Source organism: Oreochromis niloticus, linkage group LG12 (genome assembly GCF_001858045.2).
Source record: "Oreochromis niloticus isolate F11D_XX linkage group LG12, O_niloticus_UMD_NMBU, whole genome shotgun sequence".
In the NCBI taxonomy this organism is placed as follows: Eukaryota; Metazoa; Chordata; class Actinopteri; order Cichliformes; family Cichlidae; genus Oreochromis; species Oreochromis niloticus.
This window is the reverse complement of record NC_031977.2, coordinates 16,583,217-16,608,687: the sequence shown is the minus strand read 5'-3', so window position 1 is coordinate 16,608,687 and position 25,471 is coordinate 16,583,217. Positions and strand designations below refer to the sequence as shown.

General features: G+C 40.4%; 1 protein-coding gene across 1 annotated transcript; it reads left to right on the top strand.

The window, feature by feature from the left end:
* Nucleotides 1-2,735: 2,735 nt before the first annotated feature.
* LOC109204414 (versican core protein-like) lies at nt 2,736-25,247 on the top strand. The gene is made up of 9 exons (XM_025897101.1): nt 2,736-2,952; nt 4,306-4,369; nt 5,348-5,731; nt 6,540-6,714; nt 6,857-6,984; nt 8,653-8,946; nt 11,626-12,837; nt 21,275-25,008; nt 25,182-25,247. The coding sequence occupies exons 2-9, from the start codon at nt 4,306-4,308 to the stop codon at nt 25,245-25,247; spliced, it is 6,057 nt and encodes a 2,018-aa protein (XP_025752886.1). The 5' UTR covers nt 2,736-2,952.
* The last annotated feature ends 224 nt before the right edge of the window (nt 25,248-25,471 follow it).

Sequence of the window (25,471 nt, the reverse complement as noted above, 5' to 3'; positions counted from 1 at the left end):
CCAGTTGAAGCCATCCATCCATCTGTTTTCTTATCCAAGTTAAGGTCACACTGTGCAGCCAATACAAGCTATCACAGGACATGAGCCTGTGTACACCCAGGCCTGTCCAACACAGGGCTAAGACAGAGAGCATGTTCTCTCTGTACCTGTGTGGGAGGCACACTCACAGGGAGAACATGCACAAATGCACATTTTCTGTTATCGGCATACGCGTGTACATACTGAACGATTTTTGTCAAATCCACAGAAACAGAAAAAAAATAGCGACTCTATTGAAAGCGATCAATCCTAGAGACCATTTAGCAATTGCATCACATCAACTGCAATAGTGTGTGTTTGCATATGAAATGGCCCTTGACAAAGGGAGTTACATATTGCATTAAAAATCTAAAATAATGTATGACAGGAGTGTAAAATGGGATGGAGCCTGGGTCCACCCTAAATGGGACATGAGGACTGACACTAATGGTGTTCTTTACTCAGTACTAATAGGTCAGCTCACACCCATTTTCAAACTGAGCCTTTTTATTTATTTTGTAATTAAACTTACAAGCTTTGCGACTGCATCTTTCATAGTTAAAAATGAAAGGATTTGTCCTCAAAATTGCCTTTGTAGTGATTCCTCCTTCTATAAATGTCTGGAACCACATTTTCTGATGACACACAGACACACTTAAATGGAAAACAGTATTATATATACATTAAAATGAAGTCACTATAACCTTCATATTTCCGAGTTCAGGTAAGACAGATCCCTTTAGGCTGGAGCCGCTTTTATGCGGTCTGAGGTGGCATGGGGCCGGATGGCGACCGCCTTTACGGGCAATGTGATACGTGGGTCACCCAGAAGCCTGGACTACAGATCACCAGGATCAAACACTCTTTGATTGCCTCTTTAACCCGCTGGTTTTTACACAGTGAAAAGCTGCAGTCGTTTCTCATGCAGGAGAAATGTTGAATGTTATGTGACTTGCAGATTTTAGTTTAGCATTGACTCAGCTGTAAAATGAATCCTGCAGCTAAAACTGAGTAGATGTTAATTCTGCTTAGATAAAGTTGCATTTTTTCTCTTTGTTCGGTGTTTTTCTTTAAACAAAGTTTATAAAAAGTTATCAAAGTTATTTCAGTTTGTCTTTGTCAGAATATCAATTGTGTTATAAGTGCTTTGGTTTGCTCTTCATGCTCTCAGACTGTTAATTTTACAGGTCTGTTTAAACATCAGACTTCCCATGTTTAGAATTCCACAGTCGGTTGTCGATGTGTGATAGAGAAATCAGTTAAAATTGAAACACATTACCGCCAACTTTCCCTCGCCATCTCGCCCAGTTCTTCTTTTGCTACTTTGCAGGAAAGATTTGTTTTATGGGGAACTGTTGCGGTCTCCCTGAGATAATTCCAGTCTACTCAGGTATGGAACATACACCTTTTTACAGCTTTTTACAAGGTCCCTCAGGGGCTGACTTTTCACAAGAGGTTTTTCACCTTCACTCTGCCCTTCAGCTGGTTTCAGACACCAATACCATCATTTTGAACAATGAATGAACCTCTCTAGCTTCAGCAAACGCACTCTAGATCCACTCCCCTTATATAGTTCTCTCTTTCGGATCATGTCAAGGAACACTATTACTACAGTACTGATGGCACCTAAATGCAGTTTTAATAATTTTGTTTTAAGGCACATAATGTTTGAATGGTTCAGAGAAAATTCTCCGGGAACGACACTGACTCCACAGACTGTGATCTCTGGGTGTAAGAGGATGCTTATATTCAAATTCTCAATAAATAAAGTGATAATTAGCATGTTAAAACAGCATTCATGTTATCACAGAGCAGTCCATGTTCATTTTAACAGCTGTTACACATTGACACTGTTGCCCCCCTGCCTGCTTTGCAGTAGCCAATAATGGTGATCATCAGGCAACTTTATAAAAATAATCTAGCCCCCTCTCTTTATGTAAGAAAGCGAGTCCAAAGCCTTCAGTAAACCACTATTGTTTCTCTCTTAGTTAGGCGGTTTTGCACAGTGATCAGAAATGACACGTTTTTATCAACCTCATCAGTTTCTCTTAATGAACACTTGAACTTTCTTCTCAGCACATCAAAAACTGCATTCATACTAGCACACCAAATGCTCGCACGACGGATGAGACTGTCTGAAATGTACAAAGCGGTTCAGCGGGATGAATGGGAAAACTCCCTCACAGTGTAGACTGAAGTATGTTCTGTGACTCAAATTCAACCATCCTTGTCTGCAGGGTACACCTCTAAGGCAGCGGTCCCCAACCTTTTTTGCGCCACGGACCGGTTTATGCCCGACAATATTTTCACGGACCGGCAATAAGGTGTCGCGGATAAATACAACAAAATAAAACTAGTGCCGGTACCGAAAAAAAGAAGATTTATTCATAACACACGTGAAAAGACCCAGGAAAACCGAGTTAACGATAAAAACGATAACAAAATAACGCTGAAAACCGATAAAAACCCTGAAAACCATACATTTCACACCTGAGCCTCAACTCTCGCGGCCCGGTACCAAACGACTCACGGACCGGTACCGGTCCGAGGCCCGGGGGTTGGGGACCGCTGCTCTAAGGCACATGGGCAAATTAGGTTTTTTTTCCCTCCTCCACTCAGTGTTTCATTCACTTTTTTTTTTTATGGGCCCCACCTCTTGACGAAATAACCGCGTGATTTAGGTAAAATGGAAGCAGTTCATGCCAGCACTTCACGGTCTCAGTCGCTGTGTGCACATCATTCCAGAGTAGGACACTACAACTGCAGAACATCAAGGGGAACTGAGAGGCACGCCGGGAAGATAAGTGCTGCTTCCAATGTGGAGCAGACCTGCTTAGGCACTTTTTTACGCACGCATGTTGCGGACCGGGACTAATACTATATAAGGACGTAAATCGATTTTTGTACATTTTATGGAATAAAAATCATTTAAAGGTAAGTTTACTTCTGTTTGGATAGTTATCTTTGAATTACGGAAGAATTGAGACTATTCTTTGCAAAATAACAGATTTCCTATTGTTGGTTTGTTGCTTTTTCAATGTGTATTTTGCTAATATTAAACAAATATTAAATCAAATGAATGCAACTTTTAAGGACACAAGTCGTTTAAGACAAACACACGCGCCACGATGTTGTCCTGAGATAACCTGCACCGATGTGCAGATGTTTCTTGACGAATAAGACAAACCAATTTAGAAAAAAAGGGTCTGCAGACTGGAGATTACTCCGCAGTCAGTTGTTAGAAATTGGACTGACCATGCCACCCATGTCATAACTTCTGTGGAGTGTCCAGAAGCAACAGGTGTTTCTGAGAAGAAGAACCGTCGCATAAAGTGTTCCTATAGCCAAAAGTGGGGTTTTGAATCAATAACTGTACTTAAAGCAGACGATTGTGCTTCATAGCAAGGGACATCCCTGAACTGCGCTCGAAGAAACTGCAAAAGCCTGCAACCAATAAGTTTCCCCTGTGATGCTTCAGTATTGATCTGTGTTTGTTTTTCAGCTTTCTTAGAGAGAGGGTTAAAAAAAACTTCAGCAATTACATCAGGTCATGCATGTATTTGTATAAATATGACTAAATTATTTCACGTTAATCTAAGAACAGTATATCCTCCATGGATATATGGTATTAAATTATTTTTCCGCGCAAAGTCTCATTTATTTTCCGTTAGAATGGTTCAATTGAATCGGCATGGAGCTCGTGGGAGTGTTCGTGTTAAGTCAAAGGCGCAGACTGCAGTATTTTAGAGGATGATCTTTTGAACCTGCCAGTTGCCATTAGTGCGAGATTGTCTCCCTTTGAAAACAAACAATACTAGTTTTCAGTTAGCACTGCGACCCACCGCATGTGTTTATACAGCGGGGTGCAAATGAGGGTGAGGGGCTCGGTGCTCCTGTCCTTCTGTCTCCACAAACTCCGACCCCACAGGGAGTCTAACATCTGAACCCCCGAGACATACAAAGCTCAACATCTTACTTAGAGACGAATAAAAAGATCATGCTTGGTAATGTTAGATATTAAAAACACAACATATTAAAATCATACTTTAGTGCGTTGGAACATCCATTTTTTCATGTGGATATTTTGCGAATACACATGCTTAATAAATGGGGAGTATTTGTTTCTCCAGACCCACAATGTTAGAAAAGTGCTTAAACAGACTTGTCTGTTATAACCTACTGTAGTAGTTGCATTTCTCCTTAAGCCAAGTGTGGATGCAATTAACATTTAGACTTTGAATTTCTTGCTTCCTAAGCTGCACTCCCTTTCCTTTTTTCCCCCAACAGATGATACTGAATATAAAGCATGTCCTGTGGTTATATTGCCTCTGTGAAGCTGCAGCTGCAACAGGTAAGCTTTGAATGGGTTAGTTCTCCTCCCTTGTTTTTTAGTCACTCCTCTTTCTCCCTCTCCCTCTCTCCATGCCCAAGTTTTGGATTTTCTCTCTTTTTCCTTTTTTTTAGTCACTCCCCACCCACTTCCCTCCCTCCATTCTTCTCCCTGCCTCTGCCTTTTTTTTTATCTTTGTATTCCTCTGCTCTCCTTAAAGCTCCACAGCAACTGTTTAGCATGTTTGATAAGTTTCTTCCAGTCTTTGCTGTGTGAAACCTGCAAGACTCTACTTAGAGGTAGGTCAAGAGGAATTGAGGGTTACAATCTAGGACCTGCATACTACTTGTCCCCATAGCTTTGTCTCTGTCTTTGGGTATGGGGTGGACACCTTTCAATTAGACTCTGCTTCCAGTCTGGAAGCTGAACAGCTGGTTTCATCCCACATCCTAATAAGACCCTCTGTTGAAGCACACACAGACTCACACCTCTTGGACTGTCTGCACAGAGCATTCCTCCCATTATTCCATGTGAATGCTTTTCTACCCCATCCAAAATAACTGTAATCATCTTATTGCAATTTGCATGGAACAGGAACATGCACAGAGCTAAGCAGCAAACTTTCATGAAATAATACAACCATGATGACTTTCCCTCTTTCCCTGACTATCTATAACTTAATACAAACATGCTGCACATACACTGCCCTTGTGTTAAATATGTTCCCACACCCATCATTTTAAAGTTGAGGTTTAACTTTCCAAGAGTCAAGTCATAATGAATGCTTTTTTTTAGGCTTGGTGCAGTGGTCACACCCTATCAGTGCAAATGACTTGTACATTTCATACTGTCTGGTTCAATCTGTTAGGATAAGAGTGAAAATTGAAGAGGAGATATGTGCATTTTGAATAAAATGAAACATAATAAAGAAGGTTGCCATTAAAATAGAAACATTAAATGAACTTGCGCTCCATCTAACTCTGGCTTTTTGCCTTTCAGCCTCAAATGCATTATCAGTCATCCAACCAGTCATAGGGTCCCTCTCAGGGAAGGTAAATCTTCCCTGCTACTTTTCCACAATCCCAACCTCAGCACCAGTCATCAGTCCCAGTGGAACAGTCGTTTACAACAAGGATTACTTGCGGATCAAATGGAGCAAAATACAGGGACGAACAGAGTCCACGGTGCTGGTGGCACAAAATGGGATCATCAAGATAGGCTCAAGCTACAGGAACCGTGTGTCAGTACCCAGCCACCCTGAAGTTGTCGGCGATGCCTCGCTCACAATTGTGAAGCTGCGTGCCAGTGATGCTGGCACTTATCGTTGCGAGGTCATGTTCGGGATTGAAGACACCCAGGATACTGTTAACCTCGATGTCAGCGGTAAGAGATTCCCAGTATCCTTCCTTCATTATGGTGGAATTAGACAAAAACTTTAAAATTGTAGAGGTGGGATGCTGCAGGAACTTAATTTTCCATATCAGACACAGCAGTGCCTTAGTTCCAGTGATTATCCATTCAAGCCAAAACTGTGGATGACGCTTTGGACACAGTGCATTGCTGTAATCTTGGGTGCCACCGTGTCAGTATGGATTTTCTTTTCTTTGTACGTGCACACAGGAAGCGTTAGTATGTCTGTGGGAGGCAGTATTCTTCAGCATCCTAAAAATGATAGCGTCCTTATGCTGGTAGGGGATGTGGTGGGGTGGGGGGTGGGGTCATCAATCCTTACCTAGTGTCATGTGCATTCTACATGCTCTCATTTGAGAAGTACGCTGGGAGATATAACTCATGTAGAAAACATGGGTGGGGGGGACACTCAGATAGTTTTGGTTTTCACTGGTTTACAATCTGCATAACCTCTTTTCCAACTCTCTGCAATGTTAATTATGACTATCAATCATATCTTTTGCGTCTATTTACTGTCCACAAATATGGGGATTTCAGGGCCATGGCATCATATGGAGTTCTCTCGTTTGTTTGTGGTGAGCTGCATTTCGCGTCGCTCCTTCATTTATTGCAAAGATCCTTCTTTCCAATGAAGCTGAGTGACCTAGTTATATCACACATAGAGGGTGCTTTATAAGACGCTTGCCATAATTTACAGCGCTGAAGTTAAACTAATGACTTCCAGATCACTCTACGACTGAGTTTTTAATTTTCATTTTCATTTTTCACTGCTTGTCGCTAGGTGTTGTCTTTCACTACCGATCAAGCATCAGCAGGTACACTTTGGACTACCAGAAAGCTGTACAAACTTGTGAAAACGTTGGAGCAAACATTGCTACCTATGAGCAACTGAAAGCAGCCTATGAGGACGGCTTTGATCAATGCGATGCCGGTTGGATTGCTGACCAGACAGTGAGGTTAGCTGCATTTCAGTTGCCTGTCCCAGAGACAACAACACTGCTGTTTAATCACGTTTGCTGTATATGTCCGACTGAATTCTGGAGTGATGTGAAAGACAAAGACTTTAAAATGGCTCTTTCTTTCTCTCTTTTTATACAGATACCCAATTACAAAGCCAAGAGAGGGCTGTCATGGCAACCTTCCCAATAAACCTGGTGTCAGGTCGTATGGAACCAGAAAACCTACAGAGACCTACGATGTGTACTGTTATGTAGGCAAACTGGATGGTAAGTAGTGGATTGTCCTTCAGTAGCACTAACCCATGTTTAGTCTGAACTTAAGAACCCTTTAAATCATCATCCGTGTTGAAGTACATTAAATTTTTACAGTATGGAAACACACTTTTGTTCTTGTTTAAATATAAAAGCTGGTGAATATGGGTGACCTTTTTCCAGTTTCCTTATAAGTGTGACTTGAAAAATATTTTCTACAGTGGTTTTTGAATGAGACACCAACAAAAATGTGATAATGGGGTTATTAAAGGTCTTTGGCCCGGTTTATGGGAAGTCTTAGTTTGTCAGCCAACAGTTTCTTTTTTCTCTGTCCATCCTGTTATTCCTGTTATTTACTAAAGTGGTTTATCATCTACCTTAGGATTTGTACTGCGCAGTCATCTTAGTCAACACAATATATGTTCAAATATATTTGTCACAGTCTTCAAGTCATAAGCATGAACCCATCCGCTGAGGACATGTACATATGTGCATATACACACCCCTCATCATTATTGTGTGCATTAGAGAATAGAGATGGACGAGAAATGAAAGGACGAAATCGATAGAGATGACTGACATGTTACAGCGGTCTTCCTCTAGAACTGAACAAGGAAAATTGTGGCACCCCACAACAACCTGAATATTCATTTCCATTATATTGTAATATTGTCTCAGTTTTCTGACCATTTATGATCTAGGAACAGACATGCTTGGCGGATGTGGTTTGATGTGTTTTGAGGTTGTCAAGTGTAATAACTTGGCCATAAATTAACCATGAAAATTAATGAGTGAGCTGCAAGACACTGACTGCTTTTTTTCTATAGTTATGTAATTCCAGGGGTCCTATAATATAGATAAACAAAATGTGAACTCCATTTATGCTTATAGCAGTCATCAATATGATATCTAAAGAGCAGGAAGGGTCCAGTAAAACCACTGTGTAAAATACTGAAATCAAGTAGGTTTTTTTGAGGATATAACGTCTGTTATCTGTTTTTAAAAGGGAAAACATTCCTGTGTGAACGGCATCTCCTAATCTCAATGCCCTTGTAAATCAATGGGATGAAACCGTCAAGGGATATTTGAAATGTTACGCCCAAAACTAACTGAAAACATACAGTCAGTCAGCCATCGTTGTTTGGTTTTAGTTAAGATCTTGGCTTTTAGTACCCTTTTCATTTATCCTGTGAGCATAGACAAACTTTCACGCTGGTCATTCTGCAGAGATTCTGACATGAACATGAAGGAAGGAAACAGCAGGTGTTTGCTCTCCCCACTTTGGGGAAACCTAATGTCCTGCAATACAAACATATTTATGGACGGGCCAGGGACATTTTCAGCATTGCTATCCCACCTCGGAATAATATAATGAAAGAACTACTGTTGTCCTAAATATGATTGGTGGGAGACGTATTGGGTCTCTGCCCTGCACAGCTGTGACTGATGTCAGCTGTGTTGGTCTTTTCTGAAAGGTCAGAATGGACTAAAAATCTGTATTTTTTGAGACTGCTCTAAATGATAGGCTATTTCGGTATGTTTTTCAATCTAAAAATACTAAATAAATATTAAAGGAGAAATTACTTTTGATCTGCTAGGTAATAAACCCTCAACAGATGATTTGTTGCTATTTCACCTATGTGCATCTACATTTGCCACTGTTTCTCATTATTTTTGCATCAGGTGAAGTCTTTTATGCTCCCGTGACCCATAAGATGACTTTTGAAGAAGCCAGTGAAGAGTGTAAAAAGAGGAAAGCTGTCCTGGCAAGTCCCGGACAGCTGCATGCTGCTTGGCGACAGGGGCTGGACAGATGTGACTACGGCTGGCTCTCCGATGGCAGTGTACGGCATCCTGTCGCAGTCCCCAGAACTAAGTGTGGCGGAGGCCGACTCGGCGTGAGGACCATGTATCGCTACAGAAATCAAACTGGCTTCCCAGAACCAACTAGAAAGTTTGGGGCTTACTGCTTTAAAGGTAAAAGCTCACTCCAAGATTCCTGTTGTTACTCTTTATTGCATTTGGAGTTTGTCATGGAACAAAGTGTTACCTATATATGTGACGTATATGTTAGAAGAGACAGACAGTGAGCAAAGACACAGACCACTCCCTAACAAAACCAGGCTTGACTGTAAGGAGCTATGATCTCATCTCCTACATTCACTCCTGCTTCTCCACCCTTTGATTTTCTGTGTCTTTGCACCACATTACACTTTACCACATCTGAACCAGACCGACCTTTTTAACGTGTCTGAAAGCCTCTCTTTCCTCCCTCTCAGTTTGCATCTGTTTCACGCGATTGCGATTGCATAGTTTCAGTAACAGTGGCAACATGAGCAACGCTAAGGGAGGATTTTCTTCTGAGCACTGCATGTCATGTGCCAGACTGCAGCATCCCGTTGACCTCACTGTCTCAAAGTTTGTCTCCCGCCCATTTCTGAGGCAAAAAAGCAAGCCAAGAGAAAAGTGAATTCATACTGGTAAACTCTGTTTTCTTTGAAAGCAAAAGACTGACCTTTTTTTTTTCTTGATTGAGGAATAATGACCAAAAGTTTGCTTAAGAGAATGAGAACAGTTTATATCTGTTTGACTCTTTATTGCTTCCAGCTGGGCTAATCAAGGTTTCTTAAGCTTTACCCTCGTACAACCTCAGTGTTATTGTGAATCAAACTAAAACAAGTTAATGCATTTGAGTGCAATTTTGAATATTTAAAGATATCAATCTTGGTAATATATAAAGTCAAATTAATTGCACTCAACATTATAACAAAGAATCAACATAAACACTAAAGATCATGAGGATTTTTTTTAAATTTTTTATTTTCGCAAACTCTTGTTGCACAGTGTGATAATTACTGACCATGAGAGGGAAAGGAATTATAGCTGTAGATCTTTATAAATAGTGACGTTTCATGGTTGACTGGAAGTAGGCAGAATTAGACTTAATCCCTTAAAATGTGAGCGTTCTTAACTAATCGGTTTTCCTAAAACAACAGAAAATGACAGGTGATAGTTGCCATTTAGAGAAACAGCAAAAGCGACTAATGCCACGTCTGTCAGCCTTTTTAGCCTCGCTATCTACCACCTTTCTATCTTTCACCTCTCATTTCCGCTGTCAGTTTGCTGTCTGTCATTCTCACTCATACTTATCAGAGCAGACGTTTGGATAATGGACAAAGCTACTGCTGGACTTCTAAATTCAGTCATCCTTGCTGACCTCTGACCTGGCCTTTCCATCTTTACAAATGAGAAGTTGGACAGATAAGCCGCCCACTGCCTGGCCATTTACTGCCCCTGGGCCATGCTAACTCTCGTGGTGATAAGTCCCTACAGAGTTCAGAGGGCACGTAAATGGGCCACCTTTAGCTCCTGCTCTGTGTATTTCATGTCAGCCCTCTCACTCGCGTTGTATTTACACTCCCAGCGTAAGTGATTTTCAAGTACTCTCATTTGGCAGGATTCACTCCATCATTTGCTGAATTCCCACGCCTGATGATATCTTAATAAAAGCAATATTGTGTAAATCTACTCCACTTAGATTAGACAAAAAGACAAAGAGAGAAGAGGTAGTGTGGTGGGAAAATTGGAAAATTAGTCTCTGATTGATTTTTGGAGTGGCCTAAAGAAAACAAAGGTCTGAATAACGGGAACAGCTCAAACTCAGTGGTGACATAATGCACTCCCTCTGAGAGCAAGCACAGTTTTTCCTGTAAGGGAAAAACATATGTCACACCTTACATCAGAGATAGTTTCACGAGGAAAGGGGTCTGCTACGTAATGGTCAACAGCTGCCTTTACAGCTGTGCCCCAGAGGAAAGCTTTCTAAAACGGTTTCACTGGTGTTTATGAGTAAATGAGATAACATTTGACGACAGTGATCTTGGGAAGACAGGGGAGAACCAGTGTTAAAAGAACGCCTTAATAATTGTAATAGTGAACTTTAAACACCATCACTGTAATCAAGTGATCAAGTCAAGGGCTGCTCCTCAGATGATCGGGTGGGTTGAATACAAGAATAAAAAAGCCAGGGTAGCTCTTGACCAAACCGCAACAATAGATTACTTATGATTTATATGGTGTTTAATTCATCTGTTAAACACATGGTTGCCCTTTCCCACAGAGCACGCTCAGAGAAACAAAGTGCACTTGGCTGTTCATATAAAATAGAGGTAGCCCCACTGATTAAGATAACTTAGATTATTTTCCATCCCCTATAATACACAGTAAAACTTTGCTTTGTTACTGTGGTTGCAAAAGTTTATTTGAAGAAGTTTAATGAATAACTGCTAAAGCTAGATATAAGAGAGGAAGCCTTTGACAGGGAAGTTTCTAGGAAACTATATCTTGGTATTTAAATATTTGGTGGCCACTTATTTTTGCTGCTATCGCTAATTGACTGCAACGCACTTATGAGACTTATCTCGCAAACTTATTAAGGGTGACATAAATGGACCTGCTGAATCACATCACTGTTTGTAATCTTGGCTTCTTAATGTACATCAATATGGTATTTGTGAAATGCTGACAATGAAACAATGAATCTTGGCTATCTAGATCAGTAATGTGATAGAAATGTCACTTTAGCCAACCAAAAGCTCTGTTTGATACTTAAATTCATTCTGACTTTGTGATCATGTGCTTATGTATGTTGTATAGGAAGAAGATTGGTATTCAGCCATACTTCCTTTGTGGATGTATCTGTGGTAGAAATGACCACCAACGCCATCAGTCCCAGTACCTCCATCCCTTTACTGGAGAGTAGCACCATTCTGACAACCCCAACATCTGAAAAAACATCAGAGGCAGACGTTTCTCCAGATTCTTCTCCAGATCCTCCATCTATGTTCTCAACCAGCATGGCTCCACCTCGCCCCACCCCAGCAGGCCATGAAGAAGAGTTAATCACAACAGTTGCACCCACTATCAAAGACGACCATGAGGACGACGATGATGTAACAGCTGCGCCAGATTCTCACACTGATGATCAAAATGTAACCTTTGTGGAAACTGCTGCTGCCCATGGTGGCACAGCCACAGAAACTAAGATCACGGTGGAAAGCACTGATGCCACAGTGTCTGCTGATGAGTCAGATGATCAATCAGTAATTCAGGTCAGCACGATTCAGCCTGACGTCCCTATACCAGATGCTTCTCTCCGCAACGAGCTCATGTTTGCTGAAGGGGAGACAGAGGAAACTGTCATAGATCCTAGGAACATCACATCGATCTCTGATCTCACTGACACTCCAACCAAATCATCTGAAGTTAGCCATGAGGAAATGCTTAGCTCCTCACAATTAACACCATCACCTTCAATCAGTGATATAGCAATAGACTATATTTTGAACTATGATGACATCGATACTCATTTAGGTTTAGAGGGTCAGCCACCTACTAGGCCATCCCAACCAGATGGCTCATCCAGCCCTTCAGACACCAATAGAATTGATGATACAATCACAGCCATTCCACCTTTAAATAACACCCATCATGTCAGTGAGGTGAAGGTAACCACCACACTGACACCAAATACTGCCAGCAGTGCAACACAAACTCCGCCTAAAGCACAGGATGTTGAGACACCACCAACACCTGAAGTTTCACCAGGCACAATCATCCTGATCGACAGTGAAATGTTAACTGAGGAAGTGAAATCTTCAGCAGCTGTCCATGTCTTTGATGAGTCTTCCACTCAGGTGACGGAGCGCATTGGTGGCACCGTGATGGAGGACAAAACAGCAGCAGAGTTTGGTACAGAGTTCTTTATATCTGCTCCAACGACTTCAACGGTGGCCAGTACAACAGCCCATCCAGCTGCAGTGGTCACAGATAACCAGACCACCACTACGCAGATTCAGAATGCATCAGGTAAGACGCACCAACAATACCTTAATATTTAAGCTTTCTTGTGAAATTTTTCTGGTCAGTGCAGTTTTTTTCTCCGTTTTGTTGTGAGATTAAAGGAGTGACAAATGAAAAGAAAGGCTGATGTTACAAGTATAGTTTTGCACTTTGTTCACATGCTGTGTTTTAGGCCCATTTATTGTAATGTTGCTGTTGTAGAGTAGCTGCAAATTGGTTGTTCCTCTTTCTGCCTTTAAAGACAAAATTATGGAGAGAATTATGGAGAAACGGATATGTGAATATAGCAAAGCCAACTGTAAGGGTTTCTTCTTCAGCATTTTGTTTACATCAAGTGAATGGGTGGCTTAAAATCTACTGTCCTTATTTGTATGAGCCATGAAGGTAGTTAACAGTAGTGGTTAAGTTATGGTTCAATGAACTTGATCTCTGAATTTTGCTAATATTTAATTACGGTCTGTGCATAGACTCAAACATAAGCAGTTACAGTGAGCGAGTATTCATGGTTCTGTGGTGTTTCAAATTACTGGTTGTAAGTCTTCAGTTATTTAGTAAGAGGGATCCCCCTACCACATGTTTATGTGTTATCAGTGACTGCTGCTGAAAGACATGCTTTGCCTGAGGGAACCAGATGTTCTCATGATGATTTTGACATAGACGAAAACACAGGAAGAGAAAGATAATAATAATATGATGCAAAAAGAGACATTTAGAGAGTGTGACCAGCGTCATCTGTGAGTTAAAGCCCAAGCCTTTGGACAAGCTGATCATAAATGATTCACTGCAGTTTTTGATGGGATTATTTCCCAAAACAGTAAATTCTATTGTTATAGCTGTTTATATTTAATCGTGAGATAAAATAACCTGGTTTTGTGCATAATTCAAATGATTGAGACTGAAACTATGTAAGCTACATGTTTTTTTTTAATTGTTGGAATAAGTTAAATATGTTTTTCATAGTAAAATGCGAAAATTACTAAATGTTGCTTTCAGTGGTGGTCTTGTTTGCATAACTTCCCAACCACGAGCACAAGAGAACTAAATTTCTAAAGATAAATGATGGTCTGTTATTTTAATAAAGCTCCAAAAGTCAGACTGAATGATAGTAAGGAGCTGTGAGCTTAGTTGTTGATTTGGTTGTATGAATCAGTTACAGCCAGGGAACTCATTAAGCAATCATCAGTGGCACTTCTGTGTTCCTCTATACTGGCTTCATTGGGTCAACAGTGGATGGTCTCACATGCAAACAGCAGCTGCATTGTTTTTTACTCCATGAATTTTGCATCTGAGCTTCAAATATTGTTATGGTGACTCATTTCTTGTCCCTGGAGAGCAGTTTGTGTTGAAGGGTAGGGATCTGCTAAATTGGAAAGCATACAAGTGAATGAACTGGTCATTTTGCAGAAACTGAGAATAACTTTGTGGTAGGTTCTAAGCCTACCTGAGAGAGCAATGATCTGCTTTCCAAATTATACACAATTAAAGTGCTAATGTGGCCATAAGCACTGTGTATATCCAGTGTTGTTGGTTTAGATGCCAAGAATGCACATGACATTGCTTGTGTAAGAGAGCCCTCTATGTGAAAGACATACAAACTCTATCTGTACTTCTGTATTTGTACTGCAAATAACTATGCAGCTGCAGTATTTCTCTCCTCGTGTGTGCACGTACCAGCTTGCTGACAGCCAGCCTGGCAATAGCAGAGGTGTGTTGGCAGTCTACCTGAGTAAGCACAGATGCCTTTCTTCAGTGCAGACTGGACACCACCTCAAAAGATGATGTAATTTCTAACTCACAGTCTCCCCTCTCTGTCAGGACAGCTGCAGGCTGCCTGACCAAAGTGGGTGATTATAGCTACTTTTACTGCTACATCATGTGATGTAGCTCAGCTGAGACACTCTTTTTTCTGCCCTCCCAGTTTGTGTGGGAAAGGCTTTCGGAAAATATTGTGGCACTGGGAAGAGTGTGCCGTCTGGATGCATGGTAACAAAGTGCACAATAATATCAATGAATTGTTGTTTAGTGCGCCTCAAAATCTGTCAGAGTTATTGTGAACTGTGCACATGTGTTTCTGATTAATTGCTGACAATTAAATTCATTGTTTAGTGCTTAGTGTTTATATGACATATTATGACTTGTTGAAATATTGGTACTCTGAGGCGTGGCAACCACAGATGTCATAAAACCACCAACAGTACATTCTTACAGTAATTAAACATCTATTTAACATTCAGTCCACGAAAGCTTGCTAAACAAATCTTTATAAGAGTACTTAACATTTTTAGAAGTGGGCTTAATTGCATTTTTGTAAAGTGCTTGATAAGAGGATTGCACTTTAATGATACTTATTAATGCTATTTTGTGCAAGGTTTGACCTTTTAACCCTCTCACATACATTTATGCAGTAAACCCTAACAACCCTCACCCATTTTACCTTGTTAGAATTACACTCCTGTGTAACTGTGTGCACAGAAATACTTAGGTTTGACAACATCCCCATTGGTTGAGAGCTATCAAAATTAAAACACTAAGAGACAATCAGAAAATTGTGGAAACTTTAATACCTAGAGTCTATGAATGTGAATATGCCTCAGTACCACAAGGTGGTGCAGGTTAAGTTATCTACACTTCACTTTGATATAGATATAGTGCTATGGAGACCTGGCATTGTATGGTCATTGTTAAATTCTGGTAATTAAATTCACGTGGAAATCCCTGTCATATTGTTAGTTGCACCACTGAGCTCACATGTTAGTTGTTAGCATTTGTTAGCTAGTGCTAACAGCTAATATGACTTGCCTATCCACTTCCACCAGGTAACCTTACAAAATTCTAAGACTGATTTGAAAAAAATTAATAAGGGCTGGGTATGAGTTGTGGTGTTTTAACATTGCTGCTAGCTTTATTGACAGCACTCCCTTATCATGCATGTAAAAAGCTAGAAGCAGACAAGGAGCGTAATCTCCATTAATACCAGTCCTACACTTGCTCATGCTCTACCTGTCCACCAAGTTTCCATGCAGTATTTTCTGCTGTAAGCTTTTGTCCTGCGTCTCATCTGGACCTAGTTGTGGTCAGAAGTTTACATAAGTTATTCATGGATATGGATTGCACTGAAGTTGGGGGCTTTTAATGATTTCTTTGACCTGTTCTTTTGTTAGGGTTGAATGATTGCACAGCATACAATCATGGATCAATGAATTTGAATTTACTTTAGATTTTTCTAATGCATACAGTTTCAAACCTATACATACTTCCCCACTAGTGTTTGGTTTAAAGCCCCCTAGAAAGTTGCACCTTGACTAGACACTTTTGGTATTTTGGCATAATTCTGGCTTGATGTTTGAACTGTCCTCTTGGCAGCACTGGTAGAGTTAATTTAAATTGGTTGGTTTAAATGGCCTTTAAGTGGCTTTTAAGTGTCATCTGCAGATTTTCAATAGGGTTGAGGTTTGCGCTTCTGGAAGGCCATTCCAGAAGCTTAATGTTAGCTTGCTTTATACATTCCAAAACCAGTTTTGATGTGTGTTTGGGATTGTCCTCTTGAAAAACCCAATTATGTCCAAGTTTCAACTGTTTAGCTGTTGATTTGAGATAAAATAGAAAAATTTGGAGGTAGACCTCCTTGATAATTTCATCAACTTTGTGCAATCTACCAGTACCACTGGAAGCAAAACAGTTCCAGAGCATGATGCTACCACGATAACTAGGGCTGGGCTATATCATACCGTTCATGGTAATACCGGTGTAATGTTGAGCAAGGGTAAGAAAATGAAATATCGCGATAGAATATGGGTAAAATGCGCATGTGCAGTGCCTTTGTTTACATACGCACATGGCACCGACGCAGAATGCGAAGAGCGAATGTGGATTGTTGAATGAAAGGGATGAACCAGAATTGGTTTGTAAAAATGCTGCAACTTCAGTGGTGTGGAACTGGTTTAGCTTTTTCCGTCAGATACACAACAAAGCACTATTTTTGGTAGCGCATGCTAGCGGGCTGTTGTTATTACCGTGTTTTCTGGAAAATACGGCACACTTAAAATCAATCCTTTGATTTTTCTGAAAATCGACAGTGCCCCTTATAATCCCGTGTGCCTTATGTATGAATTCTGGTTGTGTTTACTGACCTCGAAACGATTTTATGTAGTAGACGGCGCTCGAAAATCTGTCAAATGTTTCAGTACGACTTTGCTAAACTACGAAGCCGCACCGCTTGATGGATTGTCGGAGCATTACTATGGGCTCAAAATGTGGTCATAAATATTTTGTACTTGTAAATCAGTTTTGTATGTGTAAAAAGAATTTGTGCGTGTGTAAAAAAGATTTGTATGTGTAAAAAGAATTTGTGCGTGCGTAAAAAAGATTTGTATGTGTAAAAAAGATTTGTGTGTGGACTTAGCCAAAAACCCCCCTGCAAGTTACAAGTACGAATTTTGACCCTATTTTTCTTCCTGTCATCTGATTGGTCAATGTCATGTCAATCACAAATGTAACAATCCAATCAGAGAACAGATGGGTTTGGCTGTCGGAGGGGCACTTTTTTGAACTGCAGGTCCTTGAAGGGAATAAATGCCCTTTTATATGCCAACCCAGCGTTTTCCTTCATCACCACGAAGGAAAACAGTCTGTGGTCGTCCGAGTTTGGTGATTTTTGTGTCACAGGTCTACGTGCTTTATACAGGGACTTCCACAGCCTTTTCAACAGCGCTGCGGACCGCGGGGGGGGGGCAGTGTTTTGGAAATGACAGTCTTCATTACAAAGCTTTCTTCGTTATGAATTAGCATACATGTTTTTATTGAACATTTGAAGAACTAGCAAAAAAACCAGAAACTGTTGTAGAGGACATAAAGTCAGAGATAGAAACGACAAGGAGCAGGTGCATCTAGTACAGGTAGAGCTGCTGCAAAAACCCACAGAGCTCAGCAGCCAGCGCAACAAATTCTGGATCCTTTGCTTTTAGTTAGCAGTTAGCATTAGCAGCACATCCTGCGTCCGATGTGAAAGGACCTTTATGCTGCGCACTGTGACTCATAGCAATGGTCCCGGGTCAGCCCTGACTTTGTGTTAAACTAATCCTAAAGTAATAATGGTATTTCTAACCACTGACATACCACAACTTTATCCTTTCAACAGCTGCTGAAAGTAAGGGGACCTAGCTGCTATCGGATATTTATATAGAGATCCTCCAGCTTCAAACTGTATTACCCTTCAAGGACCTGCAGTTCAAAAAAGTGCCCCTCCGACAGCCAAACCCATCTGTTCTCTGATTGGATTGTTACATTTGTGATTGACATGACATTGACCAATCAGATGACAGGAAGAAAAATAGGGTCAAAATTCGTACTTGTAACTTGCAGGGGGTTTTTTGGCTAAGTCCACACACAAATCTTTTTTACACATACAAATCTTTTTTACGCACGCACCAATTCTTTTTACACATACAAATCTTTTTTACGCACGCACAAATTCTTTTTACACATACAAATCTTTTTTACATACACACAAATCTTTTTTACACATACAAATCTTTTTTACACACGCACAAATCTTTTTTACACATACAAATCTTTTTTACACACACACAAATCTTTTTTACACATACAAATCTTTTTTACACACGCACAAATCTTTTTTACACATACAAATCTTTTTTACACACGCACAAATCTTTTTTACACATACAAATCTTTTTTAGACACGCACAAATTCTTTTTACACATACAAAACTGATTTACAAGTACAAAATATTTATGACCACATTTTGAACCCATACATTACGGCTATCGTAGGCAGGAGCCTCGCGGAGTGATACGTACTGTGCTTCAACATAATATTACCGTATTTTGTGCGTATAACCTCTTTTGAAGTTTTGTGGATATTATACATGGTTATGCTGAGGATATGTCGGACAATTTCCACTGGAAATGCCTTTTGGTTAAACTGTCAGCAAGGAATTTGCATTTGCACTGTTAATTTTTTATATAACTTTAATGCACAGCTGCTTGTTTAAGTGAAAATACATTGATGTTTTGTTTTTGTTTGTTTGCACTAATAAAGTTGAAGAGTTGTAAAGTATTTTGTCTAGTGTCAATTATATCGTCAGTTATATCGTTATCACAAATTTTCAAATGTATATCGTGATAAATATTTTTGGTCATATCGCCCTGCTCTAACAATAACCATACTTAACAGCTGGTACAGTGTTCTGTGCTAAAGCCCCACCTTTACTCCTCCAAACATAACTCTGGTAATTGCTGTTAGTCTTTGTCTTGTCTGACCATAAAACCTTTCTCTGGAAAAGCTTGTTCATGTAAATTTCTGTTGAGGTTAAGGATGTCAATTTAGAAGCATAAGCTTCTTTCTTGGTCGGCACCATCTCAGTCCATGGTGATGTAAAACTTACTTCACTGTGGACAGTGACACTGCTCTTCCAGCAGATTCATGGCAGGATTAAGCTTCTGTGGTTCCTAGGTTGTTCCTGAACATCCAATTTCCTCTAATCTGAGGGCGACAGTTTGGTTCTTCTTCCAGACTTGGCAAAGTGGTGACATATACGAATAACTGATGATCCTTAAATCTGCAGTTGTTTAGAAATAGCTCCAAGAGATCTTCCCAACTTGTGCTAATCTACAGTTCTCCTCCTTAGAACTTAAATGAATTCCTTGAACCTTCCCATTGTTCTGATTAGTGGTCAATCCAGTGAGTCCCGTCAAAAATCTTTTTTATGCTGGCAGATAAACTAACAGCCCTAGTCAGTTAAAGAGAAGTCAGCTAAAGACAAGTTAAATGGCCAGAGCCATTTAAGTGAGAGTATATATTTGAACCTGTGTGTACACTTTTGATACTGTGTGGAATAGAGAAAATCCAAACTAAATTAAAACTTATGCACCCAATTCTTGTTTTTAAAAGTCGTTAAAGACAAAAAAAGAAAAGATAATCAAATATCATGACATTCATGCCCATTATGAGTTATTTAAACGTCTATTCCCCAAATATGTAAACAACTTCAAAACTTTTAAACTAAAAAATGTGATTGTTATTATTCCAGCAGCTGTTACACATTAAACTCTAATTTCCCTCAACCCAAATCTTTAAATACTGGTTGGGAGTAGAACTAGAACAAAATAGGAGAGTTTTTAGATAAATCCCAGTTTGTCCAGTTTGTTGAAGTATTTACTTGTATTTGTGACTAATCTTGAATGCAAGCTGAACTTGTGCTTCTTTGAAAGTTGGACAGCTACATAATGCTGGCAGGTGATGAAGACTAGAGAAGGACTGTGTGTGTGTTGTTGTGTGTGAGAGAAGGATAGTTTGTGAAGGTGTGTGGGTCAGACAAGTGGGAATATTGCCTAGTTCCCAGGCTTTACCTGGATTTCTAACAGGTGTCTTTTTGCAAAGCTGAGCTACTGCAGGTGTTATTGTTGCAACCAGTAATTTTTGTTAATCGTCATTTGTGGGAAAGGAGTGTGAGGGAGAGAGAGAGAGGGAGAGAGAGAGAGAGAGAGAGAGAGAGAGAGAGAGAGAACAAGTGGCAGAAATAGAGAGAGAGAAAGAGGTAGAGGTTATTCAATTTGTTTATGAACAGATTTCTCATTTTGGTGTGAGAATAGTCTTTTCTTCCTTGCTTATACATCATGCAAACACGGGTAAGGAGCATAGCCACACTGTTAATTTTAAGATTAATCACAGCTTTTCTTTCTACAGCCAGCACTGTATATGTTATCATCTTTGTTAAATTCATAATTCTATGGCTTAGTATCAAGGGGCTTTTTCCTTTCCTTTCTTTGCTTGCAAAGTAAAAGTGGAAATGTTCACTCTCATAATGAGGCTAAACAGAAGATTTCTAGAGAGGACAGGCCATGCTGTGCCTCAGTTATCAGGTCCATTTTCAGTAAAGTTCAGGTTTTTGTTCACTGTTTCCTAAGTGAAGCGCTTTGGATGAACATATTTTTTGCAGCAGTCTAAAGCCACTACCTTTTAAACACTATGTGGACTACTTCCAGCCAGACAAATCTTGTTTATTTATAGGAATACATAAACCCATTTGGCAACATAGTGTAGGCGGCTGATGATAACATTGCTGCAGTGGAAACAGAATGCTGCTTCTGTGTTAGACTTAGACAGCTAAGATCTGAATTACTTCAGGGAATTTCCTTTTATGTTATATACAAGGAGTGAACATGATAATTTGAACACTTCCACAACACAGTCATATTCAGATTAACAGTTGTACCATATGTACTATACAGCACTGTGCTATACATGATAGTTTTGTGATGCTAGCATGTGAATTACTGCAATGTTGAATAAAGAAATAGGAAGTTAGGAATGGTGTAATTTAGCTGCCTTTTCATATGTTAACATTGTTCCTTGGGTATTTTTTTCTTTAATGCATAAACTAAATATTCATGTGCTAATTTTCCTTTATTTTCTTTACAGCTAACCAGGCTTCAGAGTCACAGAATGCTCAGTCTCTTGCCACACCAGTTCTGTTGGACCATCCCACTCCCTCTGTAGCTGTTGGTGAGCCAATCATACAAAGCAGAGACCCAGAACGTTTCACACAAGCTGCTATAACCATCACCCCAGCTATCAGCTTTATTAATGGTAAACAAGAGATCACACTGGAGCCTCAAAGTGTGGAAGAAAAAGAGGCCAAAGGTACAGAGATTTTGACAATTGTGACAACTCTCGGAACTAGCAATGACATTTCCATGGCATCTGATCCTAATTTGACTGATTTCTCTGATGGTAGCTTCACTAAATCTATACAGGAACCTACAGAACCTCTGGCTTTTACAGAAACCCCATATATGGTTGTCCCTGAGCCTGATAGAAGGCCAACAGTTGAATCAACGCCTGCTCAATTAGGGGATGATCTGACCACAAAAGGCTCAAAACACAAAGACTTAACCTCTGTTATTGCCACAACAGTGGAGGACAAGATTCCACTGGAAACTGCACAAATAACTGTGGCTGGCTCAGCTTCCACAGATACTACTGACCTTCTTCCTGCAGTAACACCAACTGAGCCACAGAGAACCAAAGCAGTTAAAGAAACCCAAACATCACAGGCTAATGTGAAAACCCCTGCTTTCAGCACTATGTCTGTACAAGAAGGGACACGTGAGACAGGAAGGACTCCTGCCCATGTGAAAAGTGACTCAAATCTGACTCAGAGACAGAAGACTGAGGATGAATCTCCAACTACTTCTTCAACCAGATTTTACACAGACAAAGATAACGATGAAATCATAGCGGAAACAGAGAGCACATCTGCCATTCCAGCTGTTAAAGACAGCACAGAGTCTGTGTTAGAGACTGTGTATAGTCCTTCCACGGATGACGCTGATAGGGAAATAGCGCCATCATCAAGAGGCCCCACTCAAGATGTAGAGGGGAGGAAAGAGATCCAGACCACAGAAGGATTTGTCTTAAGCACAACAACTTCTTCAGTATTTAGTATTGCACCCTCTCTTAAGCAGATAGTCAAGACTGAGATCACACCAGCTGCAGGAGGTACTGAATCTTCAGAATCTGAAGCACCGACTGAAACTCCGGAGGATAAAATCACAAGTCAGGGAGGGATTAGAGTCAGCCCAATGCGTTTAACTTCCTCCACAGAAAGAGTTGGAAATGATGCGGTATCTATAACGCAGGAGGAGGGTTCAGTAGTCCAAACTGTAAATATGTTTACAACCAGCCCACATCCACATATCTCTACCTTAGCATTATCTTCAAGTTTAACCTTTACACATACAGAAGCTAAAGCCCAAACGGAAAGTGAAGTAACTGCTGAAACAGATGTGTCTGTTTCAGCTGGTGAGTCAACAGAAAAAACTTCAACTGAGGATACAACTGGAAAGAAATCTTCATCAGTGCACCCTGTTAGTTGTATTACTTTAATAGGTCCCGTGTGTCTTACCACTTCTGAAGAAAGTACAGATGCACAAACTAAAGTACCATCCCTTACCAGTGTTGCAGATGGTGAGGTTGAAAGTGAAAGCAGTCAACCTACCGTAATGGAGTCGTTTGCTTCTGTCAGTCCGTCAACAATGAAGTCAGAAACTACATCCTTCCTGAGTGCCACAGATGCAGATTTTTCTGGAGACAGCACTACTGTTTTCCCTGAAGTCTCAAGCATCAAAACAACAACAGTGCTTTCAAGTGATACTTCAAAAGGTGCTTTTACTTCATCCTCATCTGTCTTCAGTACTCAGAAGCCAATATCAGTGTCATCTGGTACGGAAAAAACTGTCACCACAAGCGAGTTCGATGAATATTCATTAACACCAGAGGAAAGTTCTTTTTTGACATCAACAGAAGATGGCTCAGAAGATCAGACACCTGAAATGATCAGAAATCTCACTGCACTTCCCACAGCTTCCTCAAAGTTCACCACGGAGAAGTCAACAGCAACTCCAGCTGACGTTTACTCCAGTGCTCTCTCAGATCAGACAGAAAAGACTTCTGTTTCTCCTTTGACTGATAAAACAATGACCTATTCGGACACAACTCCAATGGATGTAGAACTTTCAAGTGATGACACCACAGATATATTGAATGCAACCTCTTTTTTCAGTGACGCATCTCCATCTTTATCCAGCACTGTGGAATCAATACCGCTATCACTTGCAGTAACACAACATGTTGATACAGATGAGACTAAAGTACCATCCCTTACCAGTGTTGCAGATCGTGAGGTTGAAAGTGAAAGCAGTCAACCTACCGTAATGGAGTCGTTTGCTTCTGTCAGTCCGTCAACAATGAAGTCAGAAACTACATCCTTCCTGAGTGCCACAGATGCAGATTTTTCTGGAGACAGCACTACTGTTTTCCCTGAAGTCTCAAGCATCAAAACAACAACAGTGCTTTCAAGTGATACTTCAAAAGGTGCTTTTACTTCATCCTCATCTGTCTTCAGTACTCAGAAGCCAATATCAGTGTCATCTGGTACGGAAAAAACTGTCACCACAAGCGAGTTCGATGAATATTCATTAACACCAGAGGAAAGTTCTTTTTTGACATCAACAGAAGAGGGCTCAGGAGATCAGACACCTGAAATGATCAGAAATCTCACTGCACTTCCCACAGCTTCCTCAAAGTTCACCACGGAGAAGTCAACAGCAACTCCAGCTGACGTTTACTCCAGTGCTCTCTCAGATCAGACAGAAAAGACTTCTGTTTCTCCTTTGACTGATAAAACAATGACCTATTCGGACACAACTCCAATGGATGTAGAACTTTCAAGTGATGACACCACAGATATATTGAATGCAACCTCTTTTTTCAGTGACGCATCTCCATCTTTATCCAGCACTGTGGAATCAATACCGCTATCACTTGCAGTAACACAACATGTTGATACAGATGAGACTAAAGTACCATCCCTTACCAGTGTTGCAGATGGTGAGGTTGAAAGTGAAAGCAGTCAACCTACCGTAATGGAGTCGTTTGCTTCTGTCAGTCCGTCAACAATGAAGTCAGAAACTACATCCTTCCTGAGTGCCACAGATGCAGATTTTTCTGGAGACAGCACTACTGTTTTCCCTGAAGTCTCAAGCATCAAAACAACAACAGTGCTTTCAAGTGATACTTCAAAAGGTGCTTTTACTTCATCCTCATCTGTCTTCAGTACTCAGAAGCCAATATCAGTGTCATCTGGTACGGAAAAAACTGTCACCACAAGCGAGTTCGATGAATATTCATTAACACCAGAGGAAAGTTCTTTTTTGACATCAACAGAAGATGGCTCAGAAGATCAGACGCCTGAAATGATCAGAAATCTCACTGCACTTCCCACAGCTTCCTCAAAGTTCACCACGGAGAAGTCAACAGCAACTCCAGCTGACGTTTACTCCAGTGCTCTCTCAGATCAGACAGAAAAGACTTCTGTTTCTCCTTTGACTGATAAAACAATGACCTATTCGGACACAACTCCAATGGATGTAGAACTTTCAAGTGATGACACCACAGATATATTGAATGCAACCTCTTTTTTCAGTGACGCATCTCCATCTTTATCCAGCACTGTGGAATCAATACTGCTATCACTTGCAGTAACACAACATGTTGATACAGATGAGACTAAAGTACCATCCCTTACCAGTGTTGCAGATCGTGAGGTTGAAAGTGAAAGCAGTCAACCTACCGTAATGGAGTCGTTTGCTTCTGTCAGTCCGTCAACAATGAAGTCAGAAACTACATCCTTCCTGAGTGCCATAGATGCAGATTTTTCTGGAGACAGCACTACTGTTTTCCCTGAAGTCTCAAGCATCAAAACAACAACAGTGCTTTCAAGTGATACTTCAAAAGGTGCTTTTACTTCATCCTCATCTGTCTTCAGTACTCAGAAGCCAATATCAGTGTCATCTGGTACGGAAAAAACTGTCACCACAAGCGAGTTCGATGAATATTCATTAACACCAGAGGAAAGTTCTTTTTTGACATCAACAGAAGATGGCTCAGAAGATCAGACGCCTGAAATGATCAGAAATCTCACTGCACTTCCCACAGCTTCCTCAAAGTTCACCACGGAGAAGTCAACAGCAACTCCAGCTGACGTTTACTCCAGTGCTCTCTCAGATCAGACAGAAAAGACTTCTGTTTCTCCTTTGACTGATAAAACAATGACCT